The 20,188-nt window shown below is 44.5% G+C and overlaps 2 protein-coding genes and 1 long non-coding RNA gene across 7 annotated transcripts in view; 2 read left to right on the top strand and 1 right to left on the bottom strand.

The window, feature by feature from the left end:
• Positions 1-266: 266 nt before the first annotated feature.
• LOC132658854 (uncharacterized) lies at positions 267-1,143 on the top strand. The gene is made up of 2 exons (XR_009598939.1): positions 267-374; positions 506-1,143. It is a non-coding gene; the product is annotated as an uncharacterized LOC132658854 (long non-coding RNA).
• A 6,268-nt stretch (positions 1,144-7,411) lies between these two features.
• CETN2 (centrin 2) lies at positions 7,412-12,547 on the bottom strand. Of its 3 annotated transcripts, none has more exons than XM_060407603.1 (5): positions 12,479-12,547; positions 10,425-10,583; positions 10,036-10,164; positions 8,449-8,586; positions 7,412-8,030 (listed from the first exon to the last, which is right to left on the bottom strand). In XM_060407603.1, the coding sequence occupies exons 1-5, from the start codon at positions 12,482-12,484 to the stop codon at positions 7,941-7,943; spliced, it is 522 nt and encodes a 173-aa protein (XP_060263586.1). In that variant the 5' UTR covers positions 12,485-12,547; the 3' UTR covers positions 7,412-7,940. The 3 variants fall into 3 exon arrangements, with proteins under 3 accessions (XP_060263586.1, XP_060263585.1, XP_060263587.1); XM_060407602.1 differs by lacking the exon at positions 12,479-12,547 and adding an exon at positions 11,631-11,730; XM_060407604.1 differs by lacking the exon at positions 12,479-12,547 and adding an exon at positions 11,507-11,660.
• NSDHL (NAD(P) dependent steroid dehydrogenase-like) overlaps positions 11,896-20,188 on the top strand; it is a 28,405-nt gene continuing 20,112 nt past the window's right edge. The window contains exons 1-3 of one of the 3 annotated variants that reach the window (XM_042242572.2): positions 11,896-12,032; positions 16,461-16,496; positions 18,920-19,004. In XM_042242572.2, coding sequence (XP_042098506.1) covers positions 18,963-19,004 — 42 coding nt within the window. In that variant the 5' untranslated portion in view covers positions 11,896-12,032; positions 16,461-16,496; positions 18,920-18,962. The remainder of the gene's footprint in view (positions 12,033-16,460; positions 16,497-18,919; positions 19,005-20,188) is intronic. The other 2 variants (XM_027962941.3, XM_027962940.3) reach the window with 2 other exon arrangements.

Genomic DNA, 20,188 nt, shown 5'->3' with positions numbered 1-20,188 from the left:
GGCCTAAGTTGTTTGTCAAAACTTTTCATTGGCTCTCTTGATTTCCCTGCACATGGACAGCGCGTGATCACCATAGACTCTTGCTACATGAAGTGCATGACGACTTGACCTTTAATGTGATTGGTGCAACTATGGTATATTAAGATTTGACCTTTAACGTGATTGGTGCAACTATGGCATATTACAATTTGACCTTTAATGTGATTGGTCCAACCCTCGCAAAACCCCCTTGCTTGCCTATATAAACCAAGAGTTTGTGGCAATAAAGCGGAACTGCTTAGACGGAATCCCTGTCGTGTCTGATTGTCTCTCGCTTGCCGAGAGGCTGGGTTGGCAGACAGCAGGCTCATCTCTCCTCGGGCGCCTCGGCTTTGGTGAGGGAATTTCCACTACCTCTCTCTTTCTGCGGAGCGCCCCCCGCACTTATGGGGTTTATGAGGCCTTACCTTACCCAACCCCTGCCTTCTGCAACCTGACATTTTTCGCTTTGTTCATTTTGCTGCAGCCACATGGACCTCCTCACTGTTCCACCGGTCTTTGTACTTGTCATTCTCTCTGCTGCAGTACTCTTTCCCCAGATCTTCTCATGGCTTCAGGTTTTTGCTTGAATGTCATCCCCACAGTCAATCCTACAGGAAATCACCCTGAATATTTATTGGAGGGACTGATGCTGAAGCTGAAGATCCAATACTTTTGGCTACCTGATGCAAGGAGCTGACTCATTGGAAAAGATCCTGATGCTGGGAAAGACTGAAGGCAGGAGGAGAAGGGGATGACAGAGGATGAGATGCTTGGATGGCATCACCCACTCGATGGACCTGAGTTTGAGCAAGCTCAGGGAGATGGTGAAGGACAGGGTAGCCTGGTGTGCTGCAGTCCATGGGGTTGCAAAGAGTCAGACACAATTGAGCAACTGAACAACAACATCCGCACAGAGTCCTTCCCTAACCATCCTGTCTAAAATAGCAGCCTTCCATCCTTTTCTATATTTTCTCACTTTATTTTATTGAGATTGTTTTTCTGTCTCCTTCATCAGAATGTAAATCCCATGTGTCTGTATTTTGTTTACTTAAGGGCCTGAGTCAAAATAGATGCTCATTATTGCTGAATAAATGACATGCTGTGCTGTGCTGTGCTTAGTCACTCAGTTGTGTCCGACTCTTTGCAACCCCCATGGACTAAAGCCCACCAGGCTCCTCTGTTCATGGGGATTCTTCAGGCAAGAATACTGGAGTGGGTTGCCATGCCCTCCTCCAGGACCTTTCCAACCCAGAGATCAAACCCAGGTCTCCCACACTGCATGCAGATTCTTTACCGAATGAGCCACCAGGAAAGCCCAAGAACACTGGAGTGGGTAGCCTATCCCTTCTCCAGCAGCTACCAGGGAAGTGAAAAATGATAAATAATTTGAAAAGATAGAATGAAAGAAAAGAGATACTGCTTGATTTTTTTTTTAATAAAAGCAATGGTATGAATCCCAAAGAACCATTTCAGGAAGGCTAAACCTGAAAATGGATTGAAGCTTTCAAAAATTGCTGAAGATAAATAAGTAAAAGGCCTTTTAATCAGCATGGCGAAAGAAAAACTTCTTAAAGAAAATAAATCATCTTTTGTTAGTATTTTCCTTCAAGAAGATTGACTTTCAAGCTAATAAAGGCTAAAAGGGTTGGGAGAGGAGGTCTAGACAGGGACAGAGACCACATGGCAGAGATTCCCAGACCCCAGGGTGGCAAGAAAGCATCAGTCTCAGGCTCTGCATGGAAATGATGCTGGGGCTCACCCATGTAAATACCAGGGCAGAGCCAGGGAAGAGGCAGATTTCAGGGAATACCTGTGTGGACAGAGGACCACAAATCAGGTCTCACACACTATAACTATTACTACTACTACACAATTAAGGATTAAATATTCCAATATATATAAAGAGCTTAGAACAGTGTATAGCACATGGTATGGATTCAAAAAACATTTGGTGACTGAAGAAATTCAACATAATGTTACAGGTTTATGTATTTCCCTCCACACACCAAATGGCAATGCCCAATTTTGAGGCAGTGTGTCAGAAACTCTTTAGTTCTGATGAAAGTTGCCCATCTGCCTGTACCTACAAATCATGCGTGCTATTTAAGAGGTTTAAGAACCTCCTTGGGGTAATTCATGGACCTCTGAAGCAAAAGGGTCCCAGGTTAGGAATTCTTGTTCTAAAGGTATCTCCATAAATTGTACCATAAATGCTGTAACTACCAAACCCTATAGTTGAGGATTTTAGCCAAATTCTGAATTTCCTTGTTCACCAAATGTTTTTTGAATGCCTACTATGTGCAATGTATTGTTCTAAGCTCTTTAGATATATTGGATTATTTAATCCTTACAAGTGCCCTTGAGGTAGATTCTATTAATAAACCCTCTCTGAGCCTTCCTACACTGCTATGGGGAGTGTAAATTGGTGCAGCCACTATGGAAAATATTATAGAGGTCCATTAAAGAATTAAAAATGGAACTACCATGTGATTCAGTAATCTCATTCCTGGGTCTATATCTGGAGAAAAGTATAATTTGAAAAGGTACTTGCACCCCAGTGTTCATGGCAGCACTATTTACAACAGCCAGGACATGGAAGCAATCTAAATGCCCATCAACAGAGGAATGATATGGTATACATATATGGAATATTACTCAGCCAATAAAAAGGAACAAAATTGTGTCATTTGTAGAGACATGGATGGAGCTAGAGACTGTCATACAGACTGAAGTAAGTCAGAAAGAGAAAGATAAACATCATACAATATCACTCACACAGGGATTCAAATTTTTAAAAAATAATATAAATGAACTTATTTACAAAACAGACTCATAGATTTTGAAAATAAACTTGTGGTTACCAAAGGGGAAACATGGAGCAAAGGGTAAATCAGGAAATTGAGATTGACATATACACACTACTACATATAAAACAGATCACCAACAAGGACTTGCATTAAGCACAGAGAACTCTACTCAATATCCTGTAAGAATCTATGTAGGAAAAGAATATGAAAAAGATGAATACATGTATATGTATAACTGAATCACCTTGCTCTACACCTGAAACTGAAACACCTGAAACAACATTGTAAATCAACTATACTCCAATAAAATAAAATAAAAACCTTTGACAGATGAAACCAGTGAAGTACTGATGCTCTAGATAACTTGCCAGAGGTCACATAATGGAATTTCACTTGTCCAGCTCCAGAGACATTTCCCCACTACTTCACAGTACCCATCATGAGGTTTGTGTCTGTTCTCCAGAGAGCCAGATTCATTCTGAAAGCATTGCTCTTAAACTCTAGATACCAGGTGAGAATCAACAACCCTAACCACATCTGAAATTCTGTCACACTGTCTCTGGTCATTCATTTTTCCGATGCTTTTCAGGCTGTTTGTAATCATTCGACCTATTTCTATGAGGGATTACACAAATATTCATCCATGTACAACATCTCCCAAGGAGATGGGCTCCCATCCATATACAAGCTTACACTCTAAATTAAAGGGGGGCGCATTTCTGCAGGTGGGGGGTGAGGCTACATACCTCCATGTCCAATTTCTGTTTCCTTGACACCACCATGTGCACTTCTGGTGAAGATACTTGGAGGAATAAAGGAAGTTTTTCAGTGAGAGAGACACGTATGAGTTTGCTGGGGCTGAAACAACAAAGTCCCACAGATTCTGGGCCTTAAACAATAGACGTTTACTGTCTCCCAGTTCTGGAATCTAGAAGTGTAAAATCAAAGCTTTGGCAGAACTGCTTCTGTCTAAGGCTGTGAGGAAAGGATCTAGTCCATGCTTCTCTCATTAGCTTACAGATAATTGTCTCTGTCTCATTGGCTTCCCTCTATGCATGCCTGCATACAAATTTCCAAATTTCCCCTTTCCAGTCAGATTGGATGGGGGCCCACCTTAGAGATATCTCCAAATATAGTCACATTCTGAGGTCCTGAGGGCTAGGACTGCAACATATCTTTTAAGGAAAGACAATTCAGGCCATAAGAAGGCACAATGAATAGAAAAAAGCCACAGAATGTTGGAATCCTCAATCAGTTAATAAACACTTGCTACAGGATCAACAACACTGGCAAATGAGGAGGACTGATCGTGAATAGAGCATCTTACTGGGCACAAAGCATGGCTATGAAGAAGTCAAAAGCACATTTGTACCCTTCCCTTGAGAAATGTTCAGTGTAGCTGGGATCTCAATAAGGCCATGTAGTAGATAAACAATTTTCCCCTGCAAACACTCAGAAATGCAAACATGTCATTTTATTCTCTTTTAATTAAATTTACTCAAATATCCAACCAGACAAGCTATCATTCCATCAGTGTTCACACCTGGTAGCTTTTCTGAGGGGTCCTCAGCTCTGCCAGGATTCCAGACACTGTGGCATCCTCTCCATCACACTCCAAGGCTGGGTGGAACCACAGCCCTCTCAAGGCACCTGAGAATATCTAGCTTAAATCACTGTGCTCCACATAGCTTTCCTTGGAGCCTCTCTGTCCTGGGACTCCACCTAGTGGCAAGGGACATATCTGCAAGGCTGTTGTCTAAGTTTTATCTAGGAAGCAGCCCACAAGTCCTCCTAAATTCAGTTCAGTTCAGTCACTCAGTTGTGTCCAACTCTTTACGACCCCATGGACTGCAGCACACCAGGATTTCCTTTCGCCCCCTTCTCCTGCCTTCAATCTTTCCCAGCATCAGGGTCTCTTCCAATGAGTCAGCTCTTTGCATTAGGTGGCCAGAGTATTGGAGCTTCAGCATCTGTCCTTCCAATGAATATTCAGGGCTGATTTCCTTTATGATTGACTGGTTGGATCTCCTTGCAGTCCAAAAGACTCTCAAGAGTCTTCTTCAGCACCACAGTTCCAAAGCACCAATGTAGGAACCCCTGCTCCCTCCTCTTCCCTCTTTCCCCTCCCCACAGCTCTCAAACAGCTCTCTAGTCCATCCTCCTGTGAACTGGTCTCTGTCAAAATCTTGTATCATGAAAATTCCACACCCACTCTCCCACAGCTCTCTGGTCCAACACGAACTGAGCTCTGTGCCCTATCCCTCCCCATCACCTCTGATCGCACTCTAGTTCTCTGTTCCAGCTGAACATGATCTCATACCTTCCCCTCAGCACCTCCAAGCTCCTACAGCCCTGATCCATGTGCACAGAAACCAACCCTTGCTCCCTCTCCCTCTCCTTTCACCTCCCATCACTTTATCCTACTCACATGGATGGACCTCAGTCCCTTACTTCCCAGTCTCCCTGGAGTCCCCAATATCTTTGTGACCCATCCCCAGTTGACTTGACCTCTGCTACCCCTCCCAGTCTACTCTGTCCTAGTGCCCCTACGTCTCTCTGGTCCACTCACAGGACAGACCCCTGTTCCCTCTCTTTCTCTGCCCATCCCCACTATCCCCCTCCAGCTCTGCAGACCATCCTCAGGAACTGAGCCACCTTGTTCCTCCCTTCCTATCCACCCCCATACTGCCCAGAGTTTACCCAACCACTCCCCCTACACCTCTTGGGCCAGCCTCGTATCAACTAACCTCTACTCCCTTCTCTTTTCACTGGCCTCACCTACCATCCCCTCCAGCTAACTGACCCCAGGCTCCTCTCTGTTCACAGCTCCCTACCCCCTTGCAGCTCTCTTCTGCCATGAACTGGCCTCAGATCCTCCTCCGTCCCCATCTTTCTGACCCTCCACTGAGCAACTGCACAGATTTGGTAAGAACATTATGTGTCCTTATCCTTTGGGCTTCTCTGATGGCTCAGAGGTAAAGCCTCTGCCTGCAATGCAGGAGACCCGGGTTTGATCCCTGGATCAGGAAGATCCCCTGGAGAAGGAAATGGCAAGCCATTCTAGTACTCTTGCCTGGAAAATTTTGTGGGCTACAATCCATGGAGTCGCAAAGAGTCAGACATGACTGAGCAACTTCACTTTCAGTATCCTTTGGGATAACATGTTACTTGCCACTCTCCCTTCCTCCAAGAAATTCTGACTTTATTTCATTTAGGATAACATTAGACAGGAGATAAGAATGTTTCCAGGGTGACAGTTAACAGTGAAATGGCAAGTGGGGCCTACTTTTTTCACTCCTTTCCAATACTGTATGTCTTTTATCAGATCATATGCCTGTTATTAAAAAACATCAATATGACGAAGGTCAAATCCTCACAGGAAATGCTGTCAACTCAACTGTGGGGACAGTAATTAAAAAAGCTTCACGGACCCACATTTAACAAAAAGCTTGTGACAAACACAACAAAAGAATGAGTGAGAATGAATACTTCTGAAATGCCTCCTTCCCAGACACTGTAAATCTAGGCCTTTGTTGTTAAGTTTTCATTGAACCCCCCAGTGATTTTGAGTTAAGCAGAACTCTTCTCCCTACAGACAAGAAGCCTGGGGTGCCCAGAGAAGTAGCCTGCAGCAAATTACACAGCCAGGAAGAGGTGAAGCCCACGTGAGAACCCTGCTCCAAGGCTCCCCCACCTCAGTGTTTCTCAAGTAGTCCCTCCTGGATGCTACTGTGCAGAGACAAAGCCTGGGGTCACTCTTTAACACATAGCACACATAGGGTTGCTAGTTCAAATATAGGACACCCAGGTAAATTGATCTAATTTCAGATCAATGATGAATAAACAACAAAATGGCCAAATGGGATATACTTATACTAAAAAAAAATTGATCAGAAATTCAAACTGACCCAGGTGTCCTCTTTTTATTGGCTAAATCAGGCAACCCTCTCTAGGATCAGAAATTCAAACTGACCTAGGTGTCTTTTTATTGGCTAAATCAGGCAACCCTCTCCAGGATTAAGGATGCCCTACCAAAAGTCTGAAACCCATGTACGGGTGAATGTTGGTCATTTTTCATTCCTCCTCATCCCTTCTTGCTCCCCACCTTCAGTCTGGGGCAGACACTTTAATGGCATCTGCCAGGATTTCTCTTGTAGTTCATCCCAATAGGGCCAAGAAGGAGCTGGACAAGGTCACTGGACCCAATCTACACTGAGATTCTGAGACACCACACAGCAAATCAACTGACAAGAGGCTGGCTAAGCTCTACCTACTGTCATAATCACCTGGCTCTCACCTATTTGCCCTAAGCACAAATTACCAGTAAGACCCTTTTCCAGCTGTACACTTTGCCAAAACTATTTTTAGGACATCATTTAGGCTGATGCAAAATGATCAACTAATTTCACAAACTGACAGGTTCCCAAGGCAAAAACCAATTCATGTCAGTAGGAAAGGGTTATTTTGTTTTCTGTTCTCGGGCTGGCAAGGAGTTTGGGATCTACCAGGCTACCTTCGACAAAGTGATTTAGAAGCTGAACTCATAATCAAGGCTAAAGAACTCATCCTTAGAGAATAAGAGCTCAAATAAGAAAGCCTTTATTTGAAGATAAAACAAATAGCCCATACATACACACACACACATCCAAATGCAAGGAAGAGTTCACTGGGTTTTATAAAAGAGAAAGCTGCACTCAGGTGTCAATTAAAATTGGAACCATTGAAGAGATGCTCTCTGCTTGTGGTGACATGGGTACAATGTGTGCTTGAGAAGAAGTTGTTTGGCGGTGGCATAAATGTGGGAATGCAGGACAAGAGTTAAGCAATACAAGGCAGAATGGCAGGTGGGTGAAAGCTCAAAGACCCTTTTCTCCATTCTAACATGCTTTTGTTCTGCCCTGGGGAATTAAAGCAGTCACCCAGTAACCTTACAAACAACCTCAATTTCAAAGAACACTTTCAAAAGTTGAAAACAGATTTAGAGTTGTTACTAAAGTTATACCGAGACGTCAGTGGGGAAAAATAATTTACATTTTCAAAAACCAGGCTTCACACAACGGCAGGCACTAAACCGAGTTCCCTGTGCTCATGGTAGAAAAGCTGAGACTGATTTTAATAAAGGCTCGTCTTCTTCATAATGCGCAGGAACTCCTGCTCATTGACTTCTCCGTCTCCATCTCGATCAGCTTCATCAATCATTTCCTGCAGGACAGGAAGGATTCCATTTAGAGCAATTCATAAATGTAACGAAAGTGTGACTAAGTAATTAGCTTTCATAATGATGCACGAATAGACAATATGGTCCACCTGCTGCAAATGGGCTGACTTTTATATTAAGCTTGGTTCCTGAAAAGTCATTTGAAAACCAAGTCATACTTTGCCACATGTGCATCGCCTAGAAAGCAGCTCAAAAGCCTCCCTGACTAGGGAAATTCCTAAAACCTAAAACTATCCATGTGTATATTTTTCTGGGAGCAGCATCCATAAGTTTGTCTCACTAGGAAAAGAGAAATTAAGTAGTCAGCAGAGTGACAAGAGAACACTCATTTTTCTTCAAATATAACCAGAGAAAATGGAACTCAAAAAAGTCACATGGGGCTCCAGGCTGAGTATCACAAACCTGCAGCTCCTCGTCAGAGAGGTTCTCACCCAACTCCTTGGCCACACGTTTGAGGTTTTTGAATGATATCTTCCCAGTCTCATCATCATCAAAGAGCTTGAAGGCTTTCAAGATTTCTTCTTTGGTATCCTTCTCAGACTTAACAAGCAGAACATAAAACACATGACAACAGGGAGACACTCGCGATTCATATTGACTTGTGTCCTGCAGCCCACCACTGCCCATCCCGTCTGCCCTGCCTGGATGTCACATGGATCTTGGTGACAGCCTCCATGACTACCGGTGCTGTGTCACAGAAGATCACACAGCAACCAGAGCAGAAAAAGAAAATAAACAATGAAATTATTACAAACCCAGAGGCTAAAAAGGAAATGTAAAGGTTTGCATTTAGAACATTTTCTGTACAAACCAAAGAGAAAGTAGATTTGTTTTTAAGTTATGGGAACAGAAGGTGGAGTTAGACTTAGGGGAAATATACTGTTTAAGCTGCTAGAAGAGGAATCTTCTTGGTGGGGATGGAGGAGAAGGAAGGAAATAAAAGGCTATTTCACTTGTTATGAGATCACAAATTGTTATTGGGATCCCCAGTACTCTAACAGAAGAAAAGAGTAAAATTTCCTCGAGCTCCAACTTCAAATATTCCTGAAAGGTAGCTAAAGATAGTGAGAGCTCCTAATAAGAGCAATCTGGGAACCAACTCTGAATGCAGGACAGCTTTACTAGGTTATTACAGAATGTTAAACTTCCTGAACTCTTAAATCAGTCCCTAAAGAAAAATACAGATGTGATTAGATGATTTCAAAGCAACAGGATTATTAAAGGAGGAACACGCTTGTGCATTGGGAGGCTCACCTGACACATTGATGGAGCTACTTTTCCACAGGTCAGTAGAATGTAGATGAGCCAAACTAAGGAGGAGCCAGGAGGCCAAAGAGAAATGGACCAAAGGGAACACCTTTCTTATGTGGGACACTCAGGGGACTGAGGGTGACAGGTGAGGTGACATCTTAGCATCTCTCTGGACCATTTGGAGACTAGAGAATGGGTGAATTCAACCTTGGAAGTGGTGAAAGACCAAATCCTCACTGCGGTAAAAAACACAGCCTCAGGCTGAGGCTATCCAGAATACTAACAGATGGGAGAGGAAAGAATTTCAAACTTTAAAGTTCAGGGACTTTGCCTTGTCAAAATGCGTAACATTACTGGTACTATTAAAGGTTTTACTGCTTGTGCTTATCACACTGACATACTTGTTGGAGAAAGAGTAAAAAAAGTGACAGCCCATCCCCTCTTCCCTGCCAGGATGTCACATGGTCTCGGTGACAGCCTCCCTGACTACAGGTACTGGGTCACAGAAGATCCCACTTTTACTTCTTTGCAGAGGGTAAAATGACTTTGACTTTGTGGCCTTGAAAAAAAATCAAGTAGACCCTAAACATCCTAGTTCTCAGTCACAGCTACTCTCTTTTATCAGCTGAACTCTCCAGTCTGCATTAACTTTTTTTCAGTGAAGACATTTTCATATCTAGATTCAAATTTGTCCACCATTATTGGTGGAAAATATGCTGATCATCTTAGCTAACTTACCATTTTCTGAGTCATCACAGTTAAAAAGTCACTAAAGTTCATTTTTCCTGTCCCTTCCTTATCAATTTCGCTTATCATTTTCTTGATCTCTTCTTTTTTTGGTTCAAAGCCCAGGGCCCTCATTGCCACCTACAATGAAAATAGGATCATCTTAACATGCACATCTAAACCCAGGAGCAGAACCAATGACAGTGCTGACAGCAGTAAGCCAGCCTCTGCTACAATCCTGTTAAAATGAACAGGAATCACTATAACATTAAGCAAATTGATATGTGCAACTTAATTTTATTTAATAATTCTTGAGGTAAATAAAGACATGAAAACACAGCACAGAAGACAAAGAGGCAGAGGAAATTCGAGGCAGCAGAGCGGGAATATATAGAGCTTGCCTTAAGTTCCTTAACATCAATTGTCCCAGTTCCATCAGCATCAAAGAGATCAAAGGCTTCTCGAATTTCCTGTTTCTGCTCTTCGGTAAGCTCAGGTTTAGGACTCATCCTTTTTCGCTGGGTAGTCGATGCCATGTTTGCCTTCTTAAAGTTAGAGGCCTTTATAAGTTTTACAAACACAGAAGCAAAATATTATGTAATAGAGTCCACATTTTACCAAAAAATAAACAGCTACAACCACATCATTTAAAATAGTTTATACCAACAGATTTCAAAACTTAACAGGAGAGATATCAGGGTTTACTGGAAAGAGCAATGAATCTTTCTATGCATGGTCTGTCCCTCCTTCTTTACTATTGTTTGTGTAAGCAAGGAGATCCCTTGTTCTTTTGGACCTCTTATTGAAAATCATCCCCAAAGAGAGCTAGCCAAGGAGCTGACTGGGGACAACTGCATACGGATAATCAGTTCTCCCAATTTGAGGATCCTTAATTTTAAAAAGGTCCTAGAACGCTGCTCTGCTTTGCTCTAATTTCTCCAATTTTCTGATTACTTCTAGATTTGGCCAAATATTACTAAGGTAAGATGTATATTCTGTCAATATAGAATAATAAAATTCAATTCTCTTAGTACACCTGCTGCTGCTGCTAAGTCGCTTCAGTCGTGTCCGACTCTGTGAGACTCCATGGACTGCAGCCTATCAGGCTCCTCCGTCCATGGGATTTTCCAGGCAAGAGTACTGGAGTGGGGGGCCATTGCCTTCTCCATAGTACACCTGAGCCTTCTCCAAGAAGCTCAAAGTGTTTCCCTAAGTCCCTATATTTAACGTTTTAAATACACATTAACAACCAAACATTATAAACTCTCCCTCCCCTCCCCCCCCGCCCCATCTCCGTGCGTAAACTTTTGGCAGAGGCGGCCGGGAGGCCACATTCTGAGAATCCGAGTCTTTTTTGCCCAGGGACGGTCTCCGGAGGGGCTGGAAAAGGCCAGGGGAACCCGTGGGGGCGGGGGAGAGCGGCTGTGGCTGAAGGGGAGACGGTGGCGAATCACAGGCCCAGCAGGACGGCAGGCATCCCTACCCTGCCCTTCGGCAAAAGCTCTCAGAGAAGCCAAGAACCGCGCAGGAGAGGCGGCGGGGCCCTGCAAGGCCTGAGAAGGGCTCAGCCTCTGAACGCGAGGCTCGAGACCGAAGCAAGCACTCACCATCCCGGATGGATTCCACTTCCCGTTGTTACGGCAACCGACGTACACACCGACTCTGCGCAGTTCCCACCGCCCCGCGCGCGTGGCCTCGCTCCCCATTGGCGGACCGCTAGCCGCCGCTCCCCATTGGCCCAGGGCTGGGGTGGGTGGGGCTAACCCGACGAACTCTCGGCACAGGGCGGGGCGCAGTACCCTCGCGGCCCGGCCTCATTGGGCAGAACTATACCGCGAGCGCAGATTAGCGGAGCCAGCACCGAACCAAGCCAATCCGCTTGGTGGAGGAGCCTCGGCAGATCCTCGCCTCACGCGGGCGGGGAGAAAAAGGTGGCTACCGGCAGCTCGAGCTCTAAGGGTGCAGGCTGTGGACAAGCTGGGGCCAAGCAGCGGGGCGCCTACGGACCGGTAAGGGTTGCGACCTCACCCTTGTGTCGGCGACAGGACTAGAAGGCAAGGGATTGGGTGGGACGATCCGGGACGAGGACTTCCTGGTCTGACCTGAGACTTGAGTTAGGGTCCGAGGGGCCAGAGAAGACCTAAGCTTTCGTGTTGGAGCAGACTCTGTACCCACGGGGCATCTGAGATCCAAAAAATGGAAGGGATGTGCCGAGCCTTGTCTCGGAGGTTCGAACGTCTGGGACTTAGAAGCCTAATCCAGCCGCGGCTCACTCTTTGAGCGTGTGCGTTCAAGAGCACTCCTCATCCCCAAAGTAGGTTCCAAGACAGGATCACTTTAGTTCTTACCTGACTAAAAGCAGCCCTGGAAGGTGACCTGGGGGCCTGAGAACGGACTTTGAAGGGAGTGAAGGAAGCATGAGTGCTCGTGAGAGGGTAGGTCTCTCAGCGCTTACCTGCATCCCATCTGGGCGTTGGCACAGTATTTAGGGAGACAGCGAACCAGAGCAGACGTTTCTCAGGCTGAAAAAAAGCCTGAGGTTTATTGACATTTATTAAACGAAAGTGTTCTCTGACCTGCCCTTTACCCTCTTGGAGCATAAACCAGGTTCACAACCTTTAGGTCATATTTGACTCTTTTCGTGCCCCTTTCCCATTTACCAGCCTTCAAGTTCTATCCCTTTTTTCCACCTCTGCTGCTCCTCTCCCACTTAAGGCCTTCAGCAGCAACCACTCTGAGTGCAGAGCAGAGTTCTGACCGTCATCTGCAAGGCCCTTCCGTATGGGCTTCCTCTTCCCTGGCTCCCTTCAGCCCCTGAATGGATTCAGATGTGCAGACTCACTCCTGCCTTCAAACTTTTGCTCTACCTGCCCCTTATGCATGCTTCCTCCACTTCTTTTCCTCCTGTAGGTCTTTGCTCTACTATCACCTTTCTCAGTAAACCCCCACTGAGCACCCTCTTTAGCATTGCAGCCCCCAGGACACCCAAACTCCGCACCTTGCTCTACATTTATCCTGAAAAATGAAATATTTCCTGCCATATCAATAAACAAAGGATGTCATGGGTTGGTGAACCGTGAGGGAATTTAGGAAAGAAAGAATACCTGCCATCTAGCAGCCATCAGACTGCAGCCACCCTATGGTGAGCCTTGAGGAAACAGGAAACCAGCCCCAGATATGCTGAGATGCAAATCAAAAGAATGATTTCAGTGAGCCCAGACTCTTTCATGTCTTGCATATTCCCATACACAGAAAAGCACTAAATTCCTTAACTTGAGATGTCTAGTTTTCTTTAATTAACAATAATCTTTTGATATTTAGACTACCTGCCGTTTATTGCAGAACTTTTATATAACCTGGCTACCCTTCTCGCCTCCTAGGACCAGTTCTCTCAGGGTTACTTGAGGTGCTGTCCTGAGGCTTGAAGTCCTAAATATTCCCACCAAATAAAACATAACTCTCAGCCTTTAGATTGTGAGTATTTTTTGAGTCCACAATCCCATACTGCTTGTCACTGTGTATTTTATTTGTTTATTTTGCTCTTTACTGCCCATCCACTAGAAGAGAATCTGTGAGTGCAGGCATCTCTGTTTTATTCACTGCTGACACTCCAGGACATGGAACAGTGAGGGGACACACATTAGGTACTCAGTAAATCTTGGTTGAACAAGTGGTGAGTGGTCCCCCTGTTTCCTGCTTCTCACCTGTCTAGTCCACCCTGCTTCACCAGGTTAATCTGACTGAACAGTTCTGGTCAGGTCACCCCCATGCTCTTAAACCCTCAGAGGTTTCCCATGACTGCAGACTGAAGTCCAGACTCAGCCTGGCATCTGAGCCTCCTGCCCAGTTTTGCCCCTGCTGGACCTTCCAACTCTGTGTCATTCCACAGCCTGTTTCCCAGTGGGTCTGCAGGGTGACAGCCTGGCAGTGTAGGAGCAATCACAAGTTCTGCCCAGCAGTGTGACTTTGGGCAAGTCACTTGACCTCTCCAAGCCTCAGTTTCTTACCTGTTGAATGAGACCAGTACTGTGTTCCCAACTGGTTGCTTTTGGGATCTTAGTGGTATAATATACAGTTAGTCCTTCATATCTGCAGGTTCCATATCCATGGATTCAATTGTTGTAACCATGCATTCCAGGAAACAAACTCACTCAGAAGGACAGTGTAGATAGTGGAGTGCAGTTTATTACACCGGTGGGCCCAAGGCAGAGTCTTCTCTTAGCCAAGGACCCCGACCAGTTTTTGTGAAAACCTTATATACCCTAATTGTACGTGCTCAAACCCACCTCCCCAAATTCTCTGAAACTAGTCTGAACAAAGGAAAAGAAATATACAATCAAAGTTAACCCGTGATTCTATGCCTGTGCCTTAAACCCGTGATTCGTATGCTTTAAGCCTAGGTAGTTAACAGTGGGCAATTATCAATAAGCCTGTGGTCATACCCCAATAAGCATAATAGAATTTATGATTATATTCGGTTACACAGACAATTAGGGTATTCTTTTAGGTGATGGAGAGTCTGGGTATGAGCCCTGGAACTCTTCCATCCTTCCATAGATACTGGGCATATAGCTCAAAGTCCACAGTTCAGCCCAAGATGGAGTCCTGCTTTCAAGATGGAGCCTGTTCTGTTTCCTCCTTCACAACCATTCATGGATTGAAAATATTGGGAAAAAAAATTCCAGAAAGTTTCAAAAGCAAAAATCAAATTTGCTTCATAGGCAACAATTTATATGGCATTAACATAGTATTTACAGCTATTTACATAGCATTGACATTGTATTAGGAGTAATCTAGAGATTGTTTGAACTATATGAGAGAATGTGCATCGGTTATATGCAAATACTGTGTCATTTTATTTAAGAGACACTAAGTCTCCTTGGATTTCGGTGTCTGCGGGGGCTCCTGGAACCAATGCCCCATGGATACTGAGGAACTGCTGTGCTCATCTGTAAAAAGTTCTGAAATTTAGCCAGTTTTCAGGCATTGTTAATTCTTTTATCTGATTCACTCTTGTCATTCTCCTTATATGACACATGCAGAGCCTCAGACTCTGTGTTAAGTCTTCTCCACACTGTAGCCAGAGTGATCGGACACTCACCCTTGATTTCAACTTCCAAAGCCTCCCACATCTCCCATAGGATGACTCCTTAGACACACAGCACCTGCACATTCTGAACTTTGCCCCCAATCTGACTTCGATCTCACTTTGTCACAACTTGTCGCAGAACAGGCTGGCCGTGCCAACGCCTCATGCTTCCCACCCCTGGCCTTGGAATATCTCTCAGGACACCCACCTCTTCTTTGACTCACGCCTCCAGGGTTTTAGAACTTGACTCAGGGATTGCCTCCCTGCCTGGGCTTACTCTCATCAGAACTCACAGGCACTTCTGCAGTGTTCTGCTAAGCCTGTGTCCCACCCCAGATGCTGGGCTCCCTGAAGGTTGGTGCTGTGCCTTCTGCAGGTTCTATTTGGCAGTGGCCTTGTAAGGGTGGAGGAGTGAGCTGGCACCAGAGTGCTTTTCTACAACATTTTTTTTACAAGTTGCAGCTCCCTTTTTATCCTTGGGGCGTGTACCTACAGCCACTGAGGTCAGCAGGATTCCTGCTCTATGGTTGAGGCCTCTCAGACCAGCTGCTGCAGCACAATTCCACCCATATTCCATTCTGGACTCCTTGCTGGCCCTCCAGGGGCTCACCTCCACCAAGCCAAGATGGACATGGGGTGGGGGCTGGGGGGAATGAGGAGCCTACAGCTGTGTACAGTGTTAGAATGAAAGCAGAAACCAATGCTGAGGTGCTGAGGAAGCTGCTAGTCTTGCCTGGAGAGGGGGAGGAAGTTTCCCAGAGGTGACAACTGAGCAAGGCCTTGAAGGCTGCAGAGCTGCTCACCATGGGGAGGACAGGGAGCAGCACCTCCAGGTAGAGGAACAGCATAAGCTGAAGCTCTCAGACAGGCTGCTGATTTTGTCAGCAGATTCAAAGCCAGGGCCTTTCTGTCCTAAAAGTCAACAGACTAGTGGAGAGATGAATGAGTGACAAAAAGGGCAAGATGGAGCTGATTGAGTCCTTTGGAGAAGTAAGGGGAAGCCTTCAATCCTGTTGGCCTTTTTCTTGTGCAGACAGACGTCTTCTTGCCACAGAGGAGGGTATCGAGCTTATGGCAGCCACATTGGAGCCTCCTGCACTGACCAAGCACAGGAGCAGGCCAGGCCCTGACTACCCCAGCGCTCTCCTCTGAGCTGCTCTGGGTTTCCCCTTTACAAAGAGCCTGGTCTCTCATGTTTGTGAAGGAGAGAGCACTTGTCTCTCTCTCTTCCTGATTGGAAATGGACAGACTCTCCTGTCCTTTTGTCTCCAGGACTCGGTGGCTGGGGACTGGCCCCAGCAGGAAGGCAGCCATGGGCTTACTCCCTTCTCTCTGTATTTATTCCTAGAAGTAGAGCCAGGTGCTTAGATTTCACTCTTAAAAGGTGAGTCTCTTTTCGTAGATGCCTTTTAGCCTAAGACTTTGTCCCAGTGTGTCTAGAGGAATAAAGGCATACATACTGGTTTTGATTCTGAGATCTGCAATTTTAAAGGATGGTTTTAATTCAGAGACCTGCAATTTTAAAAGAAAAAGACTTGAGGCTTTTGTGTGATCTGTAACAATCCCAGCTCCTAGAATGTTGCTCTTTAGGTTATTTTCCCATTCACAGTATTCTTGTGAATATATTTATAATAAAGTAGACAGAACTGAAAATTTGCCATTTTAAACATTTTTGAGTATACAGTTCAGTGGCATTAAGTAGGTTCACACTGTCATGCAACCATCCCAGCCATTTTTCTCCAGACCTCTTTTCATCTTGTAGAACTGAAACTCTATACTGACTTAGCATCACTCCCCAATTCCCTGCTTCCTTCCAGGCCTTGACACCCACCACTGTACTTTCTGTGTCTAAGAATTTGACTACTCTAGGGATATCATGCAAGTAGACTCCTATTGTAGTTGTCCTTTTGTGTCTGGCTTTCACTTAGTATAATGTGTCCAAAGTTCTTATTTCACTTAGCATAAATTCATCCGTGTTGTAGCTTATATCAGAATGTCTCTTTTTTAATTGTTATTTTATTGTTGTAAGAACAGGGCTTCCTTGATGGTTCAGTTGGTAAAGAATCTGCCTGCAATGCAGGAGACCCTGGTTTAATTCCTGGGTCGGGAAGATCCACTGGAGAAGGGATAGGCTACCCACTCCAGTATTCTTGGGCTTCCCTTGTGGCTTAGCTGGTAAAGAACCTGCCTGCAGTGCAGGAGACCTGGGTTCGATCCTTGGGTTGGGAAGACCCCCTGGAGAAGGGAAAGGCTACCCACTCCAGTATTCTGACCTGGAGAATTCCATGGACTCAGTCCATGGGGGTCGCAAAGAATCAGACACAACTGAGTGACTTTCACTTATAAGAACAGGTAAGATGAGATCTACCATATTAACAAATGTTTGAATGTACAATAGATTATTGATTGTAGGTACAATGTACAGCAGACTAGAGCTTACTCATCTTGCTTAACTGAAACTTTCTATCCACTGATCAGTAGCTACCCCTCTTCCCCTCCCCCAGCCAGCCCCTGGCAACCACCATTCTACTCTTTGATTTTGTGAATTTGACTACTTTAGATACTTCATATGAGTGGAATCACAGTATTTGTCTTTCTGTTGCTGGCTTATTTCACTTGGTATAATGTTCTCAAAGTTCATCTGCGTCTCATATTGTGGAATTTCCTCCTTTGTTAAGGCTTCATAGTATTCTGTTGTATTTATATACCACATTTTCTTTATCCATTCAGCCATCAAGGAAGACTTCGTTTCCATCCTGGCTATTGTGAATAGTGCTGCAAAGAGTTTAAGAGTACTCATATCTCTTCAAGATTCTAGCTTCAGTTCTTTTGAATATATACCCAGAATTGGAGTTGCTAGATCGTATGTACTTCGGTGGTTCTATTTTAATTTTTTAAGGAACCTCCATACTGTTTCCCACAGCAGCTGCATTGTTTTTACATTCAGTGTACAGAAGTTCCAATTTCTTCACATCCGTGCCAACACTTATCTTTCGACTTTTTGATAATAGTCAAACTGACAGTGGTGAAGCGGTATCTTGTTGTAGTTTTGATTTACATTTTCCTGATGATTAAGGCCATGGAGCATTTTTTTTCATGTACCTGTTGGCCATCTATATGTCTTCTTTGGAGAGGTGTCTTTTCAAGTCCTTAGCTCATTTTGTAACTGGAGGGTCATCACCATACTCTGACCAATTCCCAGGGGGTTTCTGATGGCCCCACTCTGAGTTCTTTCTATACGTGGTCAGGATAGCTTTAATTCCACAAAGGAGGAGAGCTCTATCTCCTCTTATTCTTCTTCTTCCCAGCATCCCACACCCTGGCATCATGGAGATGAGCAGTGAGTCTGTTTTATTGAGCTGCAACAAAGAAAAATGGCTTGATCAGATTGATACGCTTTCTGGCAGTGCCGGGACTGAAATCTGAGCCTCCATTTTGTGCATTTCTCTACTGATCGACACTAGAGAAATAGAGAGTGAAATTGAAGCGCATGAGTGCCCTGGGAAAAGCTGTGATGCCAGAGATAGTCTTTTCATTGTAACTGATGAATGAGGTTATTTAAGTGGCTTCCCATTCTGCCTCTAGTCCAAGTATATGGTAGTGAATTATGGGCCCACCCAGGCCCATCTCAGAGGACAGTCTGAATCCCAGGAATGTTCCCTGAGTGCTTCTTCCAGCAGCTGCAGCTACAGTTGAGCACTCTGAAAACTCAGGGTTGGGGGGGATGTTATCCACACAACACACTAACAGCTAAAAGATGTTTCAGTTTATACAACATAAATGTCTGCCTCTAAATATGTTTTTAAGGAGATAAACGTTGATTGCAGACAGGGCCACATTTGGAGCGAAAATGGAACAAGCAGCTGGTGAGCCAACAGAAGACATTCCAAAAGTGAGTATTGACACAAAAAAAGGTTAACCAAAACCAGATAAGGGGAAAGTCTAGCACATACATAACAGCGTGCCATTGAAACATAGCTCTGGGTTACCCATATTAAATTAATTAGTATCGAGTAAGTGTTTCTTTACAGAAGATATGTCCTTATTTAAGGTATCAATTACTGCTCTGTAACAAACCCTATCAGAACTTAGCAGTTTAAAACAACACCTGTTTCTTTGTTCACAATTCTACAGGTTGGGCTGGGTCCAGCTTGTGGTGAGGAGTGGGGGTTCCTTCACTGGTCTGCCCTGGGCTCGCACACACAGTTACAGTGCCAGGCAGCCTCACTCACACAAGTGGCAGTAACTACTGCCTGTCACCTAGGTGTCCTCATGTGGCCTCCAGCAGGTTAAACTGTGCTTCTAGGTATAATTGCAGAAGCCTTCCCAGGGCCAGCAAGGGCACTAGCAAGGCCTCTTAAACTCTAACCTCGCCAGTGTAAGAAGGGACTTGAGGGAATTGTCAGGCCTCCCAGAGACGCTTTACAAAGATCTATGAAGGGAGGGTTCATTACACTTTCAATGAACTAACACTTCAGACATGAAATCACACTGAGGTAAAATGTGTTCATGTCAGATGTTACTTAATCAAAGCTTCCCAAGAGGTTGCCACAGGTCACCAGATCACATTGGTTTTAGTTCAGCTCAGAGTAAGGCCTTCTCTGTGCCTCTGTAATTGAGGATTAATCTGAGATTCTACTGCTCAGACAAACCACCAGAGGTCCTTGCTGTCTGTAGTTCATTTGTGTGCATCAGGGTTTTACTGATACTCAGCAACTAAAAACAGTCTGGATTAGGATGATGGTTTTTTTCTCATCAATTGACTTTATAGAATAAAGTAAAAGTTACACATTTAAACTACTATAATAAAAAGAACAATTTCATCCTAACTTACACATACATTCTGTGTAAGACTTCTCTGAGAAAAGGGCCCACTGCTAATGAAAAGGGAAATCAGGAAAGATTGGAAGAAACCCAGGGACCTACAATATTCTGTTATCTCCAGATCATTTTGCAATGAAATAGTTTTTCTAGATGGCTTTCTTCCCTATTCTTAAAACTGTCTCCAAGGTGTTGATTGTTTAACTCCCTGCAATAACCCATTCTTGAGTCTCACTACCTGTTTCCAATCTGGAA

The sequence above is a fragment of the Ovis aries genome, chromosome X (genome assembly GCF_016772045.2).
Source record: "Ovis aries strain OAR_USU_Benz2616 breed Rambouillet chromosome X, ARS-UI_Ramb_v3.0, whole genome shotgun sequence".
Lineage (NCBI taxonomy): Eukaryota > Metazoa > Chordata > Mammalia > Artiodactyla > Bovidae > Ovis > Ovis aries.
The sequence above is the reverse complement of the archived record's forward strand: the minus strand, read 5'-3'. Positions and strand labels throughout refer to the sequence as shown.